This window comes from Ornithodoros turicata, chromosome 4, assembly GCF_037126465.1.
Source record: "Ornithodoros turicata isolate Travis chromosome 4, ASM3712646v1, whole genome shotgun sequence".
NCBI classification, from domain to species: Eukaryota; Metazoa; Arthropoda; class Arachnida; order Ixodida; family Argasidae; genus Ornithodoros; species Ornithodoros turicata.
In genome coordinates, this window is record NC_088204.1 from 66558688 (window position 1) to 66577087 (window position 18400).

General features: G+C 44.2%; 1 protein-coding gene and 1 pseudogene across 1 annotated transcript in view; one reads left to right on the forward strand and one right to left on the reverse strand.

Moving 5' to 3' along the window:
- LOC135393348 (uncharacterized) overlaps positions 1 to 18400 on the forward strand; it is a 119432-nt gene that overhangs the window by 92979 nt on the left and 8053 nt on the right. The window contains exons 3-4 of the mRNA XM_064623818.1: positions 12459 to 12541; positions 13306 to 13562. Coding sequence (XP_064479888.1) covers positions 12459 to 12541; positions 13306 to 13562 — 340 coding nt within the window. The remainder of the gene's footprint in view (positions 1 to 12458; positions 12542 to 13305; positions 13563 to 18400) is intronic.
- On the reverse strand, positions 18087 to 18246 carry LOC135393618 (U6 spliceosomal RNA; annotated as a pseudogene).

Below are 18400 nucleotides of genomic sequence, written 5' to 3' on the forward strand. Positions count from 1 at the left end.
CCAACAGCTGAAGCCTACACGGAGGTGCTCTCTAATTGACAAAACACCAATACAGTAAATAATACAGATAAAACAGAAAAGCGCTAAGCAACATTAGACACACAAACAAGAATAGACAGCAGTTCTAAAAACCTTAAAATCAGAAAACATATCAACATCATTATTTTGGAAGTCATTGTAAAAACACTGAATCCGAACAATCGGAGAGGATATATAAGGGAAACCAGGGTAAAATGTAGAAGGAAACCTAGTTAGCCTTGGAGGGGCGTAAAAGCAAACCTCAGACAAAAGTGTGGGAGCATCCATTGTTCCATGAACAAGCTTGTGAAAAAATATCATATCACGCAGCTGTCGTCTATTACTTAGAGGCATCATGCTCAGCTTAGATAGAATATTGTTATAGCTGAAGTACCACGTCCGACTCACAAATCTGTCGTAAAACAATACTGACACGTCTCTGTTGTATAGTTTCCAAATGGTCCGACGATGATTTCGATAAGCTGTTCCGAACTACAGAAGAAAACTCCAGTTTGCTTCTCACAAGGCTATAATACAGAGTAAGAAGTGAAGAAGTTCTTGAATCCCTTACAGATACGAGAAATAAACCTTAGAGATCTCATACTGGCAGAGTACACATACGAAGCATGGTGATTGAACTTCAATGCACTGTCGAAAAAGACACCAAGATCACGGATAACCTCAACCCTCTCTGTAGACAAGTTATCAAGAACATAATTAAATTGTGCTATTCGGGTCTTCTTCCGTGTGAACGATACAATTTTAGTCTTGGACACGTTCAGACACAATGCGTTAACTTCACACCAGTTCTTAATCTCTACTGCATCCTCTTGCAGCAATAAACTATCCTCCATAGTTGAGACGGAACGAAATATTTTTACATCGTCCGCAAATAAGAGTACACGAGACCGCTTAACAACATTTACAAGGTCATTAATAAACACTAAAAACAGGAGCAGTTACTAAGTTACTACCCTGAGGTACGCCAGAGACAGAAATGAATGGATCAGATGACGCAGTGCCAACTCGTACAATGTTACTTCGGTCCGAAGCATAGCTCTTCAATAACGTGCAGTACTCTTCATACTCACCCTTCTGGACGCAGAAGAAGTTCAGTCCTCACTGTGGAGCTCATCATTACGTTTATATTGTCATCAAACCGCGAGCAATAGCGTAGAGCACCGCCTATAGTGATAAAACGCCCCTCGTCGTCAACAAAATGAAATGTCGTCGTTGTTTTCGGACATGTTCTTTCTCTTTTCTTCTTCTTCTTTTTGTTTTTATCCTGTAGGCGAAGCAACCTCCCGACATCGAACGGCAGGCGTGAGCACCTTCGTGAGGAAACGTCCGACACGGTATACGCTGCCGAATCCCTCGCTGTTAACGTATACTAAACACAAAATGCGTTAACTGGTAATAATATTCCTCATCGAACGCGTACACATCACATTCACTCTCAGCCCCTTACACGTCCTCACAGCCACTGAGTCTATGCGAGGCCTGCACGAGGTATTCCTCGAGACTACGATTGGGTGTTTGTGCGGCTGAAGGCATCTCATTGCCATAGACATATGTCGGCTCAGTTCCCTTAGAAGTCGGCCCAGGACGCACATTCCCCAGGGCATCAGTCGTGACGTTGCCCACCTCTGTGAGGCCGACAACGGCGAGTCCTTTCACCACCACCACCGCCACCGTTCCCATAGCAACGTGGCTGTGATTGGTAGAATTGCTGGCACGCTGCTCGAGCAGGCCTCGTTCCTTTTAGATATCGTTGCTTTAGAACGTACACAGATAAATAATATCTCGTTGCCCCTAGCGATACGCGGATAATCGTCGCATGCAAGGTATATAAGAAACGAACCGAGGTAACGTTTGGTGCACGTATCACGCGATGCATAAAATCTCAACAAATCATTGGTCAAGTCTGTATATCGTACTTCCGCTTCCTATCGTCTCTCTTGCGTGCACGTCAATATCTCATAAATCGTACTCCTCAGCCCCCTACGAAGACTGCTTCCAACTCTGCCGGCGAGAGTGAACCCTCGTGGAAAACGGAAGCTTACGAAGCGTGGTTGTGTTACTGTTACGATTGATTCGCACGAAAACCATTGGTTCAGAAAAGTGGCCATCGACAGCCATTTTTTTTTTATTTTCTCTTCCTCGTCACGCTATATAGGGAGCGCGGAAACGTTTTCTACTTCTATGCATTTGACTGGGACGCGTTTTATGTAATGTGCGCCATTATGTTATTTCCATTTTCACTGACATATGGGGCTTATTCGCGTGACGTCAGCCGCAGGGGCGCGCCACAGTCGGCAGCGAATTTGCCGCCATAATGTAGGTAGTATATATGTTCACCGGTTCTTGTACTATGTGAACGTTATGAGTACCATATCCCATGCAGTAATTTCCATGCTTGCAGCGTTAATAATTCTCCTGCTCCTCCATAGGTAGCTCTCCTGCTTGATGACAATGCATGTTCTCCTGCTTGACGATGACAATACATGTTCTCCTTCTTGATGACGACAATACATGTTCTCCCGCTTGATGACAATACACGTTCTCCTGCTTGATGACAATACATGTTCTGCTGCTTGATGACAATACACGCCTTCGAAATAATATATGGCAGGCAGTAGCGTAGCCAGAACAATATTTCGGGACGGGCTCTACGGGAACTTTAAATGGAGGAGATGATCCTTTCATACTCACCTACTTTCTATATTCCGCCGTTGTTGTACCCTCTCCCAAATGCACTTACAAAGGTGCGGTTTCGTGTGTGTGTGTGTGTGTGTGTGTGTAAGTGAACCCCCGACCCCCCCATTCCCCCCCACACACACCTCCCCTCTGACCACGCCACTGATGGCACGAACGAAAGTCGTCCAGACGAATGTCGGCACAGTTCCCCCTGAAGTCGGCCCAGGACGCATGCTAACCCCCTGTCCCCATTCCTTCCTGCTGTCCTCTCTCCATCTGTCCGCGTCTGTACGCCGCTCATAGCCGCAGTTGCTTCGCGGCGCTAACACAGAATTTTTTTTAAAAAAAAGAAGAGCGAAAGTCGAAACCAAACTTAATAAGCTGGGCCTGTACATCACGAGGCTGAGGAGTGGGGACGAGGACGACACGGAACAAGGATCACAGGACGGAGCATCCTTGTTCCGTGTCGTCCCCATCCCCACTCCTCAGCGTCGATGAAATGCTATATATTATACCTTCCTCACGTAGAATAGAATAGAAATATATAGAAAGAAAAAAATTGTATACACCAGCCCGCTTGCTTACTGCTACTGTGTTCGAAATAAGTGAATAAACTCCCTACTCCTCGCTATGTGATATTTTGTCTTACCGTCAAGTGCCCATCTTTTGCCCCCGTCGGAAAAGTTTAAATAATGATTGTGAATGTTACGTTGCGAGACAACTGTGATCATGAGCCACGCCACAATGCAAGGTCTGTGCATTAATTTTACCAACTTTAGCGTCCCTTATCTTGCGCTAAAATTTTAGCACGCGGCACTCCTTGTTTAATAATGTCCTCCGCGGACGTCGACGCGTTCTGCGAACCAGTACCGCGCCGCCAATTTCCTCGGCCGCGTTCGAACCCGCTACCACAATGAAGCATACACAACCTAAAAAGTATATAAGATTATAAGAGTATATAAGTAGATAAGATACACATGGAGTATACACGACCGAAAAAGTATATAAGATCGCGAAACAAAAAGTGTTTTGGTGCGTTAAGATCCGCAAGGTTTTGATGTGCCTGGACGTACTCTTTGACGTCCTTATTAATGGACGACCACCAGTATTTACTCAGAATACTGCTTTTGGTCTTGAATTTGTCCATGTGACCACGTTTATCGTGAAACTTAAGCAGTATCTCTTTCCTAAGAGATTCTGGTATGACAATCCTTGTTTTTGTCAGTCCGTTTTGTTGAGTGGTTTTGTGGCAGAGTATGCCATTCAACAACATGAATGTATTCCGCATGTTCTCAGCTTTGCGAGAAGAAATATTAGGATTTTTGAGGACTTCAAAAATCTCTAATAAACAACGGATCTGACTGTTGGTGATTGGAGAGATGAGAATTCTCGGCAGTGAGAATTAGTGACGCAACCAAAGGTTGTGGGGGTTGTGCGTGATAGAGCATCAGCGACAACATTGGTTTTTCCCGAACGATGGTGAATCTTCAGAGGAAGTTCTTGAAGATCGAGAACCATGCGAGCAAATTTTCTATTGATTTGCTGTGCATTGGTCATTGCTGTCCAAACATGGACGATAGGCAACCCGTACACATAAATACGAAATTTTACGGTTATCAAAATCGGTAATTTTACGTCTATCAAGAAACTGAAAATCCAGTTTCCAGGGCTGGGAATTTAGGTAATCCTGCGGAAATTTGCACGTTGTTTCCCCGTGAAGACAGTTTGAACTAATTACCCGCGGAGTTCGGCGGTGCAGCATGTGTAGATAGGTTATTTTTTCGTCCACTGATTATTCTTCCCGCCTCTACTCATTGCCGACTCATTCGATTAAGTATTTAGGCATTTCCTTTAAATGTATCTTAACTTTATAAGTCCACTAACCAGAGAGATAACCAGCTGAAACGAATTACTTTTTTTTTTTTTCGGTTACGGAGTGTCGTATTCTACAAAGACCTTGGGCAAAAGACAAAACAACTTTGACACAGAAGGCTTTACCTGAGCTTGAGGAAGGCTCGACGTAGACGCAACACAACACCCGGCTTAGATAGCCGTGTCGGGATAAATAGCTGATAGCCGCGTGCAGGTACATCTGAGCCCTGTGTTGTTTTGCAGCTTTGTGTCGAGTTGTCCTCGACTCAGTCAGGGAGATGTCTTCAGTGCCAGTGTCCAACCAACTAGCTTACCGCATTCTTCCTGCTTCAATACTACTTTCTTCGACATCCGGTTTTTTCTATACTTGGCTATTAGAATTATCGCTTATTATAAGTATTACTACATGATGCAGGGCGATGACCATGATATGACAAAAATGATTATTCATATGATAAATATCAAACTGAATTGAAGATGCGTGCGGACATTTTGTTCGTCCGCACGGAAGTCCGGGATGGCTAATAGTAGTGAGTTTTAGTGTGTCGTACGCTGTCGCCTTTGCGTACGTAAGAGATAGCGTGGCGGTTCTGCGCAGTGTGTGAAGCTCTCTTTATGTTTTGCGCATGCTCAGAACTACCAGCGCTATCCCTCACGTATGTCGTGACGTCTCGTTACAACATGCATGTGAGAACCTGACTGATACTGATATGGCGGTACACAATCCCGATATCGCTATATCACTTCTTTACTATTGACAACGTTACACTAGTAAAAATGCAGACGTTTGACCACTATCCGATTCAAAGCCAATGCCGTAGCGTCAAATAACGACGTTCCCGATGAATTTCTGTGGTACTGATATAGCGATACTCAAGAACGGTATCGCTATATCAGAATTTTACTACTGCTAACGATATCTCACTAGTAAAAATACCAACGTCTGCTCGGTCTCCAGTTTAGAGCCAATATCGTGACGTCAAATAACGACACGCTTCCGAAAGTACAGGTATAGCGATACCGTTTTTCATGTATCGCTATACCCCAGTGCTAGAAATATTTTCTCAGCAACATTTTGATAGTTACTAGCAATATTTCGTCGGTAAAAGTTCCAACAAGCCCGCAATCAGTCCGCACCTTCGAAGGCCACATATAGGTACCACCAGAAAGGCGCTTCTATTCCACGTCCAGGATTGAGGAAACATCGCAAACCATATCCCGAACTGCGCGAAGCAGGAAAGCCGTAATCTTTCCTACATCGGTATTTGTATCTCCCGCTCCATCCGTGTGCGAAATGTACGCCTCGACCCGTGTACGCCGCTGTAGTTCCAAATGGGAACGGCAAATAAATTAAAGCGGCGTCACTTATTTACTTCTTTCCACCAGTTTACTCCTTGAGAAACCCCGACGACGTCGTCCTCTCTGTCAACTTCCCACATGACGAGAAATAGCAAGAAAAAAAAGAAGGTCCATCTGTGCGCTTTGTCGGTGGATGTTATAAAGCGCCGACAGCTTCCGCCTTGCGTTTAAACAATGGAGAATGCCGCAAAGGCAAATACTACACACGTTTTACTGCCACTGTCAAAATCTGGGTCTTCGTTTTTATGTATGGAGTATCTCTATTTGATATATTCTCAAAGAAGAGTCGAGTTCTGCGTTCGTAAAAGCCGACAATGTTTGGAACTACTGGTTTTCCTGTAATAGTATTTACTTTTCTACGCCCAGGGATTCGCGCAGGACTTTCTTGTCTTCCCAAGGATGTTGGAATTCCATAGGGGAAGAGGTGTGTGACACCCCTTTTTGCTGGTCTTTGGGACATTTTTTCGGCAGGTATTTTTAAGGGGTGTTGTTGTAAGAATCTTTGGAGGAGAGCTGTTAAGTGGGGGTCTGGAGTGTTGGAAAAATCCCTGTCTACGACTACGAGCAGAATATAGGGGGCAGCTAGACAATGAAGGCGAGGCAGTTCATGTCACGTGGTTGTTGACACCGCCTTTAACCAATTATATAGGGAACAGACCCTTGTGTAATAGGAAAGCGTTCCTATTACACCAGGGTTCGTTCCTTATATTGTTTAAAGTTATGTTGGCTATGTTACCTCGTTTCATGCCTTGCACACATATGTGCATCTCATTTGAGCCGCGTGAATTGATTGATAGATTGATTGTTGAATTAAATTAGAAAGTTAGATTTCGCTCTCTTTTTCCTCTCTCTCTTTTCTCCCTACTCGTCATCCAAATAAAATTGTTGTTCTTGTTGTCTCTCTTTTTATTTCTTCGTTACTTTCATTATGGCTCCTGTCTTGAATTAACTGCGCAACCGCAATATAAGCCGCAAGAACAACGGCAACAAAAACAAAAATAAATAGATGCGCGTCACGTCAGCGAGAAGGGAAGTCGCTATAACCAGTCCATATAGTCGATATATAGCCGAGATATAGTTGATATATAGTCGAGATATAGTTGATATAACCAGCTACAACCGACGGCTTCTAATTCGACCTAATAATTGCACATACTGCACTGTACAGAAACCACACACGTACTTTTAGGCTTGACATCTGAAAAAAAGAAAAGAACAAAGTAGTCTGGACATGCAGTTTCAGCGCTGTGTCGATCGGACTCTGCGTGTCTTCCGCTACCATAGCTTAATTAGTTATTGCATCATTGTTATTCTCTCTGTTCGTGGCCCGTTGTGCGAATGAAGTCTTTTTTTTTTTACTTTATATACACCACGCAACGACCAGCCGACATAATTTATTCACGGCACGCGGTTACTGCTTGGAACAGTGGTAAGCGATAGTATAGTGAAAGCCTTATATTAGTATACTACACTTTTCCTTCCATACTGCGTGACCCCTATATACGCTTGCATAAAGTTGGTTATCCTTCCCATTATTCTCTAATTTCGCAGGCGCGCGTACGTGCAGGCTTTTAGATATCATCTTATATGCCCTCCCCCCACCAACCTTGATATCTCGTACTACTTATAAGAGCAACATTTGTCTTTGTTTCGTTTTCAACTCAAACCATATTTAGCAAAGTGGAACGATGTCACAAATTATGCTGAATGCAAAATCTCAGAAAAATACACGTGTAAAGGATACGAAGAAGAGATCGCGGTCGTAAGGGCTGTTCACCTCATATGTGAATACGCTCATTTTCAAACTCAACACGCATCGGTTGCCAGACCTTCTTTTGTTGTTCGCGCGCATAATGGCGGGCTTAAAAAAAGCGAGGGTTGGCGACGGCGTTGGCGGCATTTCTATAGAAAGAGTACAAAACAATTTGCATTGTAATGCTCGGAGTATCCGTGTCGTGCAGAGATTGCATCATTGCGGACTGCGTTTGTGGTTCTATAAATATTCCGAATTACCCACTTGACTGCCTTTAATGTCGGAAAGAGGGAAAATGTCCAACAATAAAACGTACACTCTTAAAAATGAACTTCACCGCATAGCACGCTGCTAGCCAACCATCATCTCGAATGATATCGTTATCTGCCCTGATTTGTTGAAAACGGGGGGCGTACGCCTTTTTGTGACAATTATGAACAGCATAAGTGTCACAGAAAAGGCGTACGCCCCCCGTTTTCAACAAATCAGGGCAGATAACGATATAATTCGAGGTGATGGTTGGCTAGGAGCGTGCTATGCGGTGAAGTTCATTTCTAAGAGTGTATATTATAAACAAATCACGACAAATAGATAATACTATATTTAAAAAATGATATATACGTATTTCATAATTTATTATTATATACGTAACAAATAAATGCAATTTACGCAGCACATACAACTCATTAAGATTCCATGAAACAAAAAGGAACCAATCACAAAAGATTACCAACTTAGTATCTACCACTACTCATATTTGCAGCAATTCAGCGATTTCCAAAAGCAGATAAGTGGCGCCTCAAAGACCGAGTCGAGATTTCGAAACCTTACCAAAGATCGTCGTCCAATGACGCAACGGTGTCAAAAGTGGATCAAGTTCCGATCTAGTTCATCCTTGGTTTCCGTTTTTCGCGACAACGATTTTCTTTTTTTACGTTTCAGAGTGCTTTAATTGAAGTAGGTCTCTTATGAGACACTCCGCCCGCAGCAATTCCTCTTCTCATTTCCTCAAACGATGCGCTAGAAAGCGCTTCGTGAGGCCCACATGCTGACCGTAAAAAGAGAAGAAAAAAAAAAAAAGGACTCCCGCTCTAATAATGATCGACCGTCCCTGCTGTGTATAGTGACGAGCGGGCGTCAATGGATGCGCTCTGGACGCTGCCGAGAAATCGTGATACATTTTCTGTTTCTTTCCTCGACGGTGTATGGGGACGAGGCTTTCTTGATGTAAGGAAGTCCAGAACGGCATTGTGTGGCGGTGTGTCTATACTCGTCCGTCAAACACGTGTGAAAGCTTAACCGACTTTCATCGGCACATTTCCATTGCGTCTCGCACTTTCTAAATGTGATATTCAGTACGATATTGGATCACTCAGAACATTTAGGTGTTGTGGGGAACAATATCAAGATCAAATTCCTAGTTCTTGCAGATGATTACTGTGCAATATTTGGAAGTTCTAATACCGCAATGTACCTGTCACGAACCCTCTCAGCTACCGTTGAAGCCAACGGCAGTTGGATTTCCCAATGGGCCTCTAACTGAACTTCAGTTCGCCGTGGTTATCACGGCTCTTCAAGTACGTCGTCGGGTTAAACATTCTCTATCGCATGGTCCTGTCACGTGTAGTTAAAATTCAGCTTGCCATTTTTGTTTTCTTATGAGTATTTTTGCTTTGTTTTGGAATTGTGTTCTATCACAAATTGTTCACGTTTCGTGGTGCCGTGTAACTCAACCCAACTGTAGTTAAGGTCAAATGCCTTTGGCTCAACGGCAGCTGAAAGCGCCCCTTTCACACGGGTATAAATAAAGGAAGGAATGAGAGCAGCCCACTGCCCACTGCACCGGGAAAGGAAAAAAAAATGGAGTGAGAGGGTAGTCGTGACGTCACCTCGAGTTTTCCGGTTCCGGTTTTACAGTTGGCTGCATAGCATAGCTTCGGAATTCTTGCGTAAGTGTGGTCGTAACATGTCGATGGAGGTCCCAAGGTTTTCTCAGGTAACGTGGCGCTTCATGCTTCAAGAAAGCTAAAACTCGTCCCCTGTTCAAAGAAAATGAAAAATATAGATATGTAAGTTCCTATGGGATCTGTTCACATACCTCGTGCGATTCGACAACGGGGACAGACGTATGAAAGAACATGAAAGAACTGATGTTCTGAGGCTGGAACAACATAGAAGGGACAAATATATACAAGACAAGACATACAGACGTATGTCAGTTTGAATCGCATTGCTTCTTGAACCGGCTATTATAATACCACCTCATGTGTGACTCTTTTAGACCTACACTTTCACAGTAAAAGTTTACAGTACACTTTGTAGTAAAAGCCACTGACGCGTGTGCGTCCATCTAGACACACGAAACGCACGAGACAATAGGAATGGAATGTGTGAAAGTTCCTCATCGTGGAAGACACGTGCAAAAAAAAAAAAGGCCTAGTACGTAGACAATGTAAGGCTTGACGTCCATCATCTTCATTCCTTCTTTTTTTTTTTCCTGGGCTACCAGTTTTGCTACTCGGTAGTGCATCTGCTAATCGAGGAAAAAAAAGTGTTCTGTAAACAAAGAAGTCTATTTCTGGACGCGTGCGTGCCTACTGGAATCTTTCAAAGCAGCGGCGTTTCTAGTTTGACTAAAGTCGCGTGGTATAGACCAGGTGACTAAAGGAGTCATGCTGAATAATAATAAGCTCCTCTGTTCGCTTCTTCGGAACAGCTATGCGTCGTAATAGTTATTGCTCCAGTGTTTATTAGTGCATCGTCTGCGACACCAATTAGGTAATTAAAGGCGTATGGAATTCGAAGCGGCAATCACGTCCCAGAACAATGCTAAACAAATGTCGGCACATGCTTTCTTATGCGGTCCTGCTAGTCATTGAGTCGCCCATTCGATGCAAAACTGGCGTGTTACGTATGGCCATGTCTCAGAAAAGTCCCCCATCACTATTTTTTTTTTTTTTCGGTTGCGTTCCCACGTGACGTCTGCCAAGGTATTGTGCCTCCTCATGCTGAAGTCAAGGTGAAACCGAAACCGGACGCGAACATGTCGTTCATATTTCTTGTCAGTGATTTATCAAGACCCCCCCCCCTCCCCAACACCCCGTACAATGATGGGAACTAACTGAAGTACCAAGTACTCAGATAGTACTTTAAGTACATGTACATTAAGTAGAAGATGAATGGCTCAGTCGTGGGCATAAACATAAAGTGAAAGCTGTAAAATAGTGTAAAGACTCTTCAAAGTATTTTTGAAGCGTTGAAGTTGAAGCGCTGCACTTGAAAAATCTGGCATCCGAAGCTGGTTCTCCAGTGGGTTACAGCCCACTGCGGTGTCGAAGGGAATGAACAAGGCGGACAGCGCCGCAGAAGCAGCTCTCCCGTCTCGGAGACGGGCGCGTATTGCGCTGCTGAGATGAGATCGTCGTTCCGTACTTCGATGCCTCGTGACTCTCCTGGCTTCCCACCAATGTACCACTGACATCCCCCCCCTTCCCAGCCATGCTGAGCAGAGTTGATCCAGCGCTCGCTTTCCGCATGCCTCGACATACCTCCCGTCTGGATGCCGCATTACTTCATCGAATGCGCCTCGATGTGGCTTTTACAGCGCAGTGGCGCTACCGCTTGAGACAAGCTGACTCTCCCCAATGCTGTCACTGCGGTGCTGTAGAAGATCTAGAGCACATTCTTCTCCATTGCCCACACTACCAACCTTCCCAAACCGTACTCTCCGGATCCCTTAAAGTGCCACTACAGACTAAACCTCGTGTCTTCAGAATCCTACCAAAGTTATGTCACTGAAATGTTCTTGTCTCACTTTGCATTCCTGCAAAATATTTTGGCTCTCCGTGACGCGAAAGCTAGAGAAAATTAATTTTTATTTTTGAGAACCGTGACGTCATGTTAGGCACCGACGGAGCGCCCGGCTCTCATCTGGCAACGTTGTTCCCTTTCGCATCTCCCGCGGGGCTACCTTTTTGCACTCCGTTAGCGGAGTCCCACGTGACATATACTCCGACGGCTCCGACCTTCGAGACAACACAAAGGAGGGAGGAGACATCCCTCCCATTTCCCCATCTTTCGATCAGCGTCACGTGACTCCTCCACCACGTGACCCTCCCCTGACGCCGGCGTCGTTGCTAGGACATCATTGCAATTTGTGGGCTTATGATTAGGTCACCCGCTCCTCGCGTCACTGAAACTTGTGGAGGCTCAGCAGATCTTCAAAAATGGCTGGAAATGCACAGCGTTCGTAAATAGGATTGAAATTTCGCGTATAGAATCCTTGAGGCGCCTTCTTTTCATGAACTAAACAAAAAAAAGGCTGTTTTCCCAAGTCCTGGGTGGCACTTTAACGATCTATACTCTCGCCCCCTCTCTCTCACAAAATTGCTTGGTCCCTGGCCACATCCAGCCCACCAACGCTCTGCCCTCAAAGCTCTATTGACCTTTCTGGATACCATAGGACGTCGATCCTTATCGTGAAGGGGCTCATTATTTCATTCCCCGCATCACCACCGGCAATGGGGTAGAGCATCGCCCCTGGCGATGAAACTCCCCCATTCGTCGTCTCACAATAAAGTTGTTGTTGCTCAAAATTTATGCAGCGCAAATATTCCAGTTAACGAATTCACAACGGCATTCATTTTTAAGTGAGCGTCGAATTCTTATTCGAATTTTGATAATCATTGTTGTTGTAGTTGTTGTGCCCGCGTGTTGAAGTGTTCAGTCTTAAATTCATGAACTCGTTTCTTGCTTTCAGGTGTGGTTGCATGGGCTGTGAGCGCAGAGACAGTCATGGCAACGGCTCCCCGGGAAAATGCCGATCCCACGGCGCGAATTCAGGTACCACATCTTATTTAGTTAAGCATTGATAACGAGGCTACTTGAAACATGCACTTCCTTATCTTTGCCATCATAGCAGCCTTTGCTTTGCAGTACCAATGAACTAATCATCGTTTAATAAGTTATTACTCATAGATTACGCGCAGATTTTTGACTGACTGAACCCAGGCGGCAACGATGAATGAGAAAAAAGTTGGGTGTTGTAAAACAGCAGAAACGCAAAGCCTAGATGCCATTAAATAGCTTGAGAATAGGTTGCATGAGAATAGAAGACCGCAAGCGCCATAATGTACGAAACGAACGCTCACCACGCGCAGCTCATATATACAGGGTGTTTATAAATTGCAATAACATTTATGAACGAACCCTTCGAGGTTTCTTGAGGACAGGTATGTCGCAGCATAAGCCCTGCGCTGATTGGCTGCGGCTTTGAGATCACGTGTACTAGCGCGGCTACAAAACTGCCGAGAGAGGCTCCTGTGGCCTAGTGGCCACACCCGGGTTCGAACCCGATGCTGGCTGTGCTGTTTGAGTGTCCTCCTGGGTTCTCCCCGGACGCTTTGAGACGCTACAGCCCCCTCTGAAGTTTGCCTTGGACGCACGGGGCCCCCCTGTGCTGTAGTTGCGACGTTGCCCGTCCCAAAGTTCTTGGGTCCCCTATTGTAATGGCCCCTCATCTTGTGTTTGTGTCTTAGCGTAATTCGAACACAGGAAATAGAGCAGAATGCGCGGAAGAGCGAATTCCGACCGAATTATCTCTGCAGGACCGAACGCTGTACGACGACAGATACGACCTGAACGACTTCTCCGGTCTCCCTCCCGTGAAGGCCATACCTCCACCAGATGTCCCATCCGATGATAACAGGGGCGGCGAAGACGCCATCAACTCCTTGCCCATCCTTCCTGCCCAGATCCCCCAAGGGTCCATCATCGAAGCCTCAGGGGGCGGGCCGGGAGAAAAGCCCGTCTACGTCGTTCACTTTGTCGTCGGGGATAAAGACAAGAACAACGCCGTGCAAGAGTACGTACTCTCAGTTAATCTCCTTTGCGTTTTGTTGACTACTGTTGCTACTACCGCTAAGAAAAACAGCCGCGTATACCAACCAGCCAACCATAAATATCAGACATTGAATAAAAAACGTTATATTTTTCAGACAATCGTGGCACTAGATAAGCATCACGTGCGGACGATATTCTTATAATGGTGTACTATACCAATCCTCGTCGTTTGAAGTCCCCAATTAAGGTCATTATTTATGTCTCCTGGGGCTTAAGTTGCTCCACCCCTCTTGAATGGGTACCCCGCTCCTTTCCCCTATCCTGCAACTGTCGTCTCAATGGACAATTAGCTGTTTTGTTCGATAGATGGAGCAGACAGAATTAGATATTAGTTGTTTTCCAGGTTCTCGTTATTGTTTCTCCGTCCACAGGGGCATGAGTGTGAACAGCTATGTAGGTTTTGGTTAGGCAACCATGTCTAATGCATGGGAGAAGTGATGTTCTGAGGCTGGAACAACATAGACGGGACAATCACATACAAGGCCTCAAGTTGCCTAAGAAATTAACGATGAAAGATGGAAGTCACTGGAAACAGCTGGCTAACCTTTTCAGTGACTTTCATCTTTCATCATATCTAGTGCTTTTGCAGAAGTATACGTAGCCCATGCAAAAACGTCTTCTCTACATGCTGTCGTTTTGTGCGTTTCCGTATTCCATATAAGCACACATATTGTGCAGTAAACGTTTCTTTTCTTTTTTTCTCATAACATGAATGAGAGTGAACGTGGGGAAGAGGATGATCCCGTTGGTTTGCTTGTTTGCATAGTTCTAACCACAACATGACAAAAGACAATTGGGTCATTCCATGCGAAATCACCCAAAGGTCGTGCTCGACCCCCCTCAGTTTTGCTTCCAAAAATTATCATGGACTCCTTATTGCAAATAAAGACATTTTCCCGAGTTTTACTGGACAATGTTGAACTGTTGTCCATTTAGGCGGGGTCAAAGTTCGTCAGAATCGCGAAAACCAAGCTACGAAAAAAGTTACCTACTGAGCAGGATTTTGAGTCTAGGTGTACTTTAGTGACATAGAATGAAAGAGCGTGGCCCTAACATTCTGCCAATATTAAGTTCTTCCCTCGTGTTTCATTTTCGGCCAGCGAAACAGGGCTGCTTTTTGGCGCTATTTCTTACAACTTTGCGCCTTGCTAAGGGCACTTTTCACACATGCTGGAAGGAACAAATACATTCAGCGTGTTCTGTACCTTTCATACTTCAAAATCACATGTTTTGAAGGCCGACCACACAATACTTTTTGCCCCATTTAATCCCAAATGCCGTACTTTTGGCAAAGTTGGCCGTTTTCAACGCCGTTTTTGAAAATGAAGCGGTCGGCCGAGAACAATGCAAATAGATGGAGATGACAGATCAATATCTATACTAAAGCATATTTAAAAATTGAGAAAGGTACTTTTTGATAAGGGCGAGAAAATATTTTTTATGTCCCACATGGTTACGCGCGGGCCGCACGAGACGGCTCCCTATGGCTCCCTGTGCTGTGAGGCGCGCGAACAGATCGCGTGCCTAGGTTTCACAAGCCGCGTCGTGCGGCCGGATATGAGCATTTCCTCTTGTTTGCCAGCCCTTTTGTTAATCAAATGCAGAGTTTTTATTGTTATCATTGCATTGGTAAGTATTGTTAGTAGGTGTTTCTCAGCGTCTTTCATTCGCGGCGTTTTAAAGTGGTAGTCATGAGAAACGACAGCGATGCTTTCACACTCACAAGGAACATTATGAGCAAACCATACTATCCCTTCGAATGCGTGTTTGTTATGATTAATATGAGCGGATAGCTTTTGCTGCATTGTAGCGTCCAAAAACGCGCTCGTACATCCACTAACCTTTAACACATGGCCTTGAAATCGGCTTAGGAGAGCTCATCCGCGGCTCAGCTGATTAGTTTATGATCGTCTTTCTCACATGTGATGCATGCCGGGTAACCAATTGCTCCAAGTTTCTTGCTGAAGTCGTTGTGTTGAACAATGGCCGAAGTATGAACGTCAGCAAATGCGCGCGTGCAAAATGAAGGGCTACGGTATGAAAGTGCGTGGCACTCACGGAAACTCCAGTCGGAGCAGCGTTCAAGACCTATCTCTTCGCCGTACAGAGGAAATTGTAGTGGTCACTTCTAATGAGATACCCTAGCAGTGGTCGCCTTTGCTTGCCGTTTGAAAAGAAAATATGAAATAATAATGAAACCGTTGTGCATTCATTTACGTGGATATCTTTTTGCTCTTACTTCAAACTGTTACAATCGCGAAAATAAAATGTGTAGACAGTCTGAATCGCAAATAAACTGTTTTTATAATTCCAGCAGCTTGGCTGATCATCAGCAGCCAGCTGTTCAGTGTGGATAGATTAGCAAGCACCACATGAACATCTCGGGCCAGTCCGCGGTAGTAGCATAGATGTGACTTAGCTGAATATAATGTCTGTTCTGGTCCTTCATAAGGGATAGGGAAACTTCACCACACGGAAAAACGTTATCCGAGCCAAGCCTCGCGACTCACCCGTGCGCCGTTCAGCGTAACTATGTGTAGAGTGGATGGGATATAAAAATTATTTTCTCACCCTAATCAGTAAGTACCTTCTCAAATTTTTTATATGCTTTAGTATAGATATTGATCTGTCATCTCCATCTATTTGCATTGTTCTCGGCCGACCGCTTCATTTTCAAAAATGGCGTTGAAAACGGCCAACTTTGCCAAAAGTACGGCATTTGGGATTAAATGGGGCAAAAAGTATTGTGTGGTCGGCCTTCAAAACATGTGATTTTGAAGTATGGAAGATACAGAACACGCTGAATTTATTTCGCCCTTCCAGCTTGTGCGAAAAGTGCCCTTAGCAAGGCGCAAAGTTGTAAGAAATAGCGCCAAAAAGCAGCCCTGTTTCACTGGCCGAAAATGAAACGCGATGGAAGAACTTGATACTGGCAGAATGGTAGGGACACGGTCTTTCATTCTATGCCACTAAAGTCCACCTAGACTCAAAACCCTGCTCAGTAGGTAACTTTTTTCGTAGCATGGTTTTCGCGACTCTGACGAACTTTGACCCCGCTTAAATCGACAACGGTTCAACATTGTCCAGTAAAACTCGGGAAAATGTCTTTATTTCCAATAAGGAGTCCATGATAATTTTTGGAAGCAAAACTGAGGGGAGTCGAGCACGACCTTTGGGTGATTTCGCATGGAATGACCAAATTTAAAAAAAAGCCCCGGCACACTGCCGGGGACTGCAAGGCGAACTGCCTGGATGGTTTGTGTTCGGCTCTCGCCGATGTATGTATCAGATAGCAGTTCACATTCGTATTTATAGGCAATGTTGTGCAGGTGTAAGACAAACGGTGAACTACAAGACTAATGAAACTTTTTTCTATAATCTACAATCCCTTATGTCGTATCTGTGCGTAAATCCCCCGTAGAATCACCTATGACACGTGTTTTCTATTCATAGTGTACATGTGCTGAGCCACAAGGACCGCTACGCAGCAAATATTGTGCTACTCTCCGTCACAACAGCCGCTCACGTCGGATTTTCCAACGGCAGCATTGAGTCTCCGCCGCCTCATCATGGCGCGAGCAAACACTTCTTCAGTGAACAGTGTAGCGGATTACTTATTTATAGACAACCCTACTCAGCCCGAAGGAAATCAGGCAATAAATTACGTCAATGTCAGTGCAAATAATGGCTTATCAGGAAACTTATTATAAACAGCGCGGAGCAAAAGTTGAAAAGAGGGGAGCTGGGGCCCGGCGTTGCACAACTAAATTTTGAACAGCATGATTTATAACAAAACAAAAACAGAGACGGGATTTGCCGTTTTTATAATTTTGAACAGCATGATTTATAAAGAAAAAAAAAACAGGCACAGGATTTGCCGTTTTTATACGTTTTATACACAATGTAAAAAAATCAGTGCGTGTATGTGTTGGCTTCATATCAGGAAATCTTTCTCTAACATAAAAATTAAAAACGATGTAGGAATTTAAATAAACCGTTATTAAACGGAAAACGAGGAAAGCAAAAAGACGAATCGAAGTTTATTTTATTTTATTTATCTTTCAAGGGCCTAGGGAGCCAGAAAACAATTCGGAGAAATATACGTAAGACAATGAAAGAATATCTTAAAAATATATATGAACGGCTAACGTCCGATATGCGTGAACACCCACTACAAGTATCCGACAAAACTTGTTAGTATACTCCTAAACGATTTGTTTTTACCAATAAATGGTTAAGGAACGCGGAGACGGAACGAACAACGCAGACACAACTACTGGAACTACAATGAATTCATTTGTTTCGCGATTTAAATCTGATGTTATTTATATATGATTTATTTATTTTATGATAACGGTTTATATTACTGGCTGCCAGAATTGAAACGCAGAGCGAAAAAGGACATCCAACTCGAAAAAAAGAAAAAGAATTTCAACCCACACGCGCAGTTCCGGCGAAGCATTACTAAAAAAAGAAGGAAAAAAAAAACAGGACGGAACGCTTCACGATTTTGCGTGTCATCCTTGCGTAGGGGCCATGCTTGCAACAACAACAACTACTACATGAATGACGACGGGGCCATGCTAATCTTCTCTGCATCGTTGTCAAGTACGGGCAACACAAGTGATAAAAAGAGAAAAATAGTGAAACTACCGTTTATTAACGTACAGGACGTAGCAGAGTTAATTTCAGCGCCATTCCGAACTGCGGACTTTAGTGGTGCTTAGTAGAAATAACAGCGTAGGATGGCCCTAACGGTGTTCAAGTTAACTTTGACGTGAGCCGTACAAGCTTTCTTTC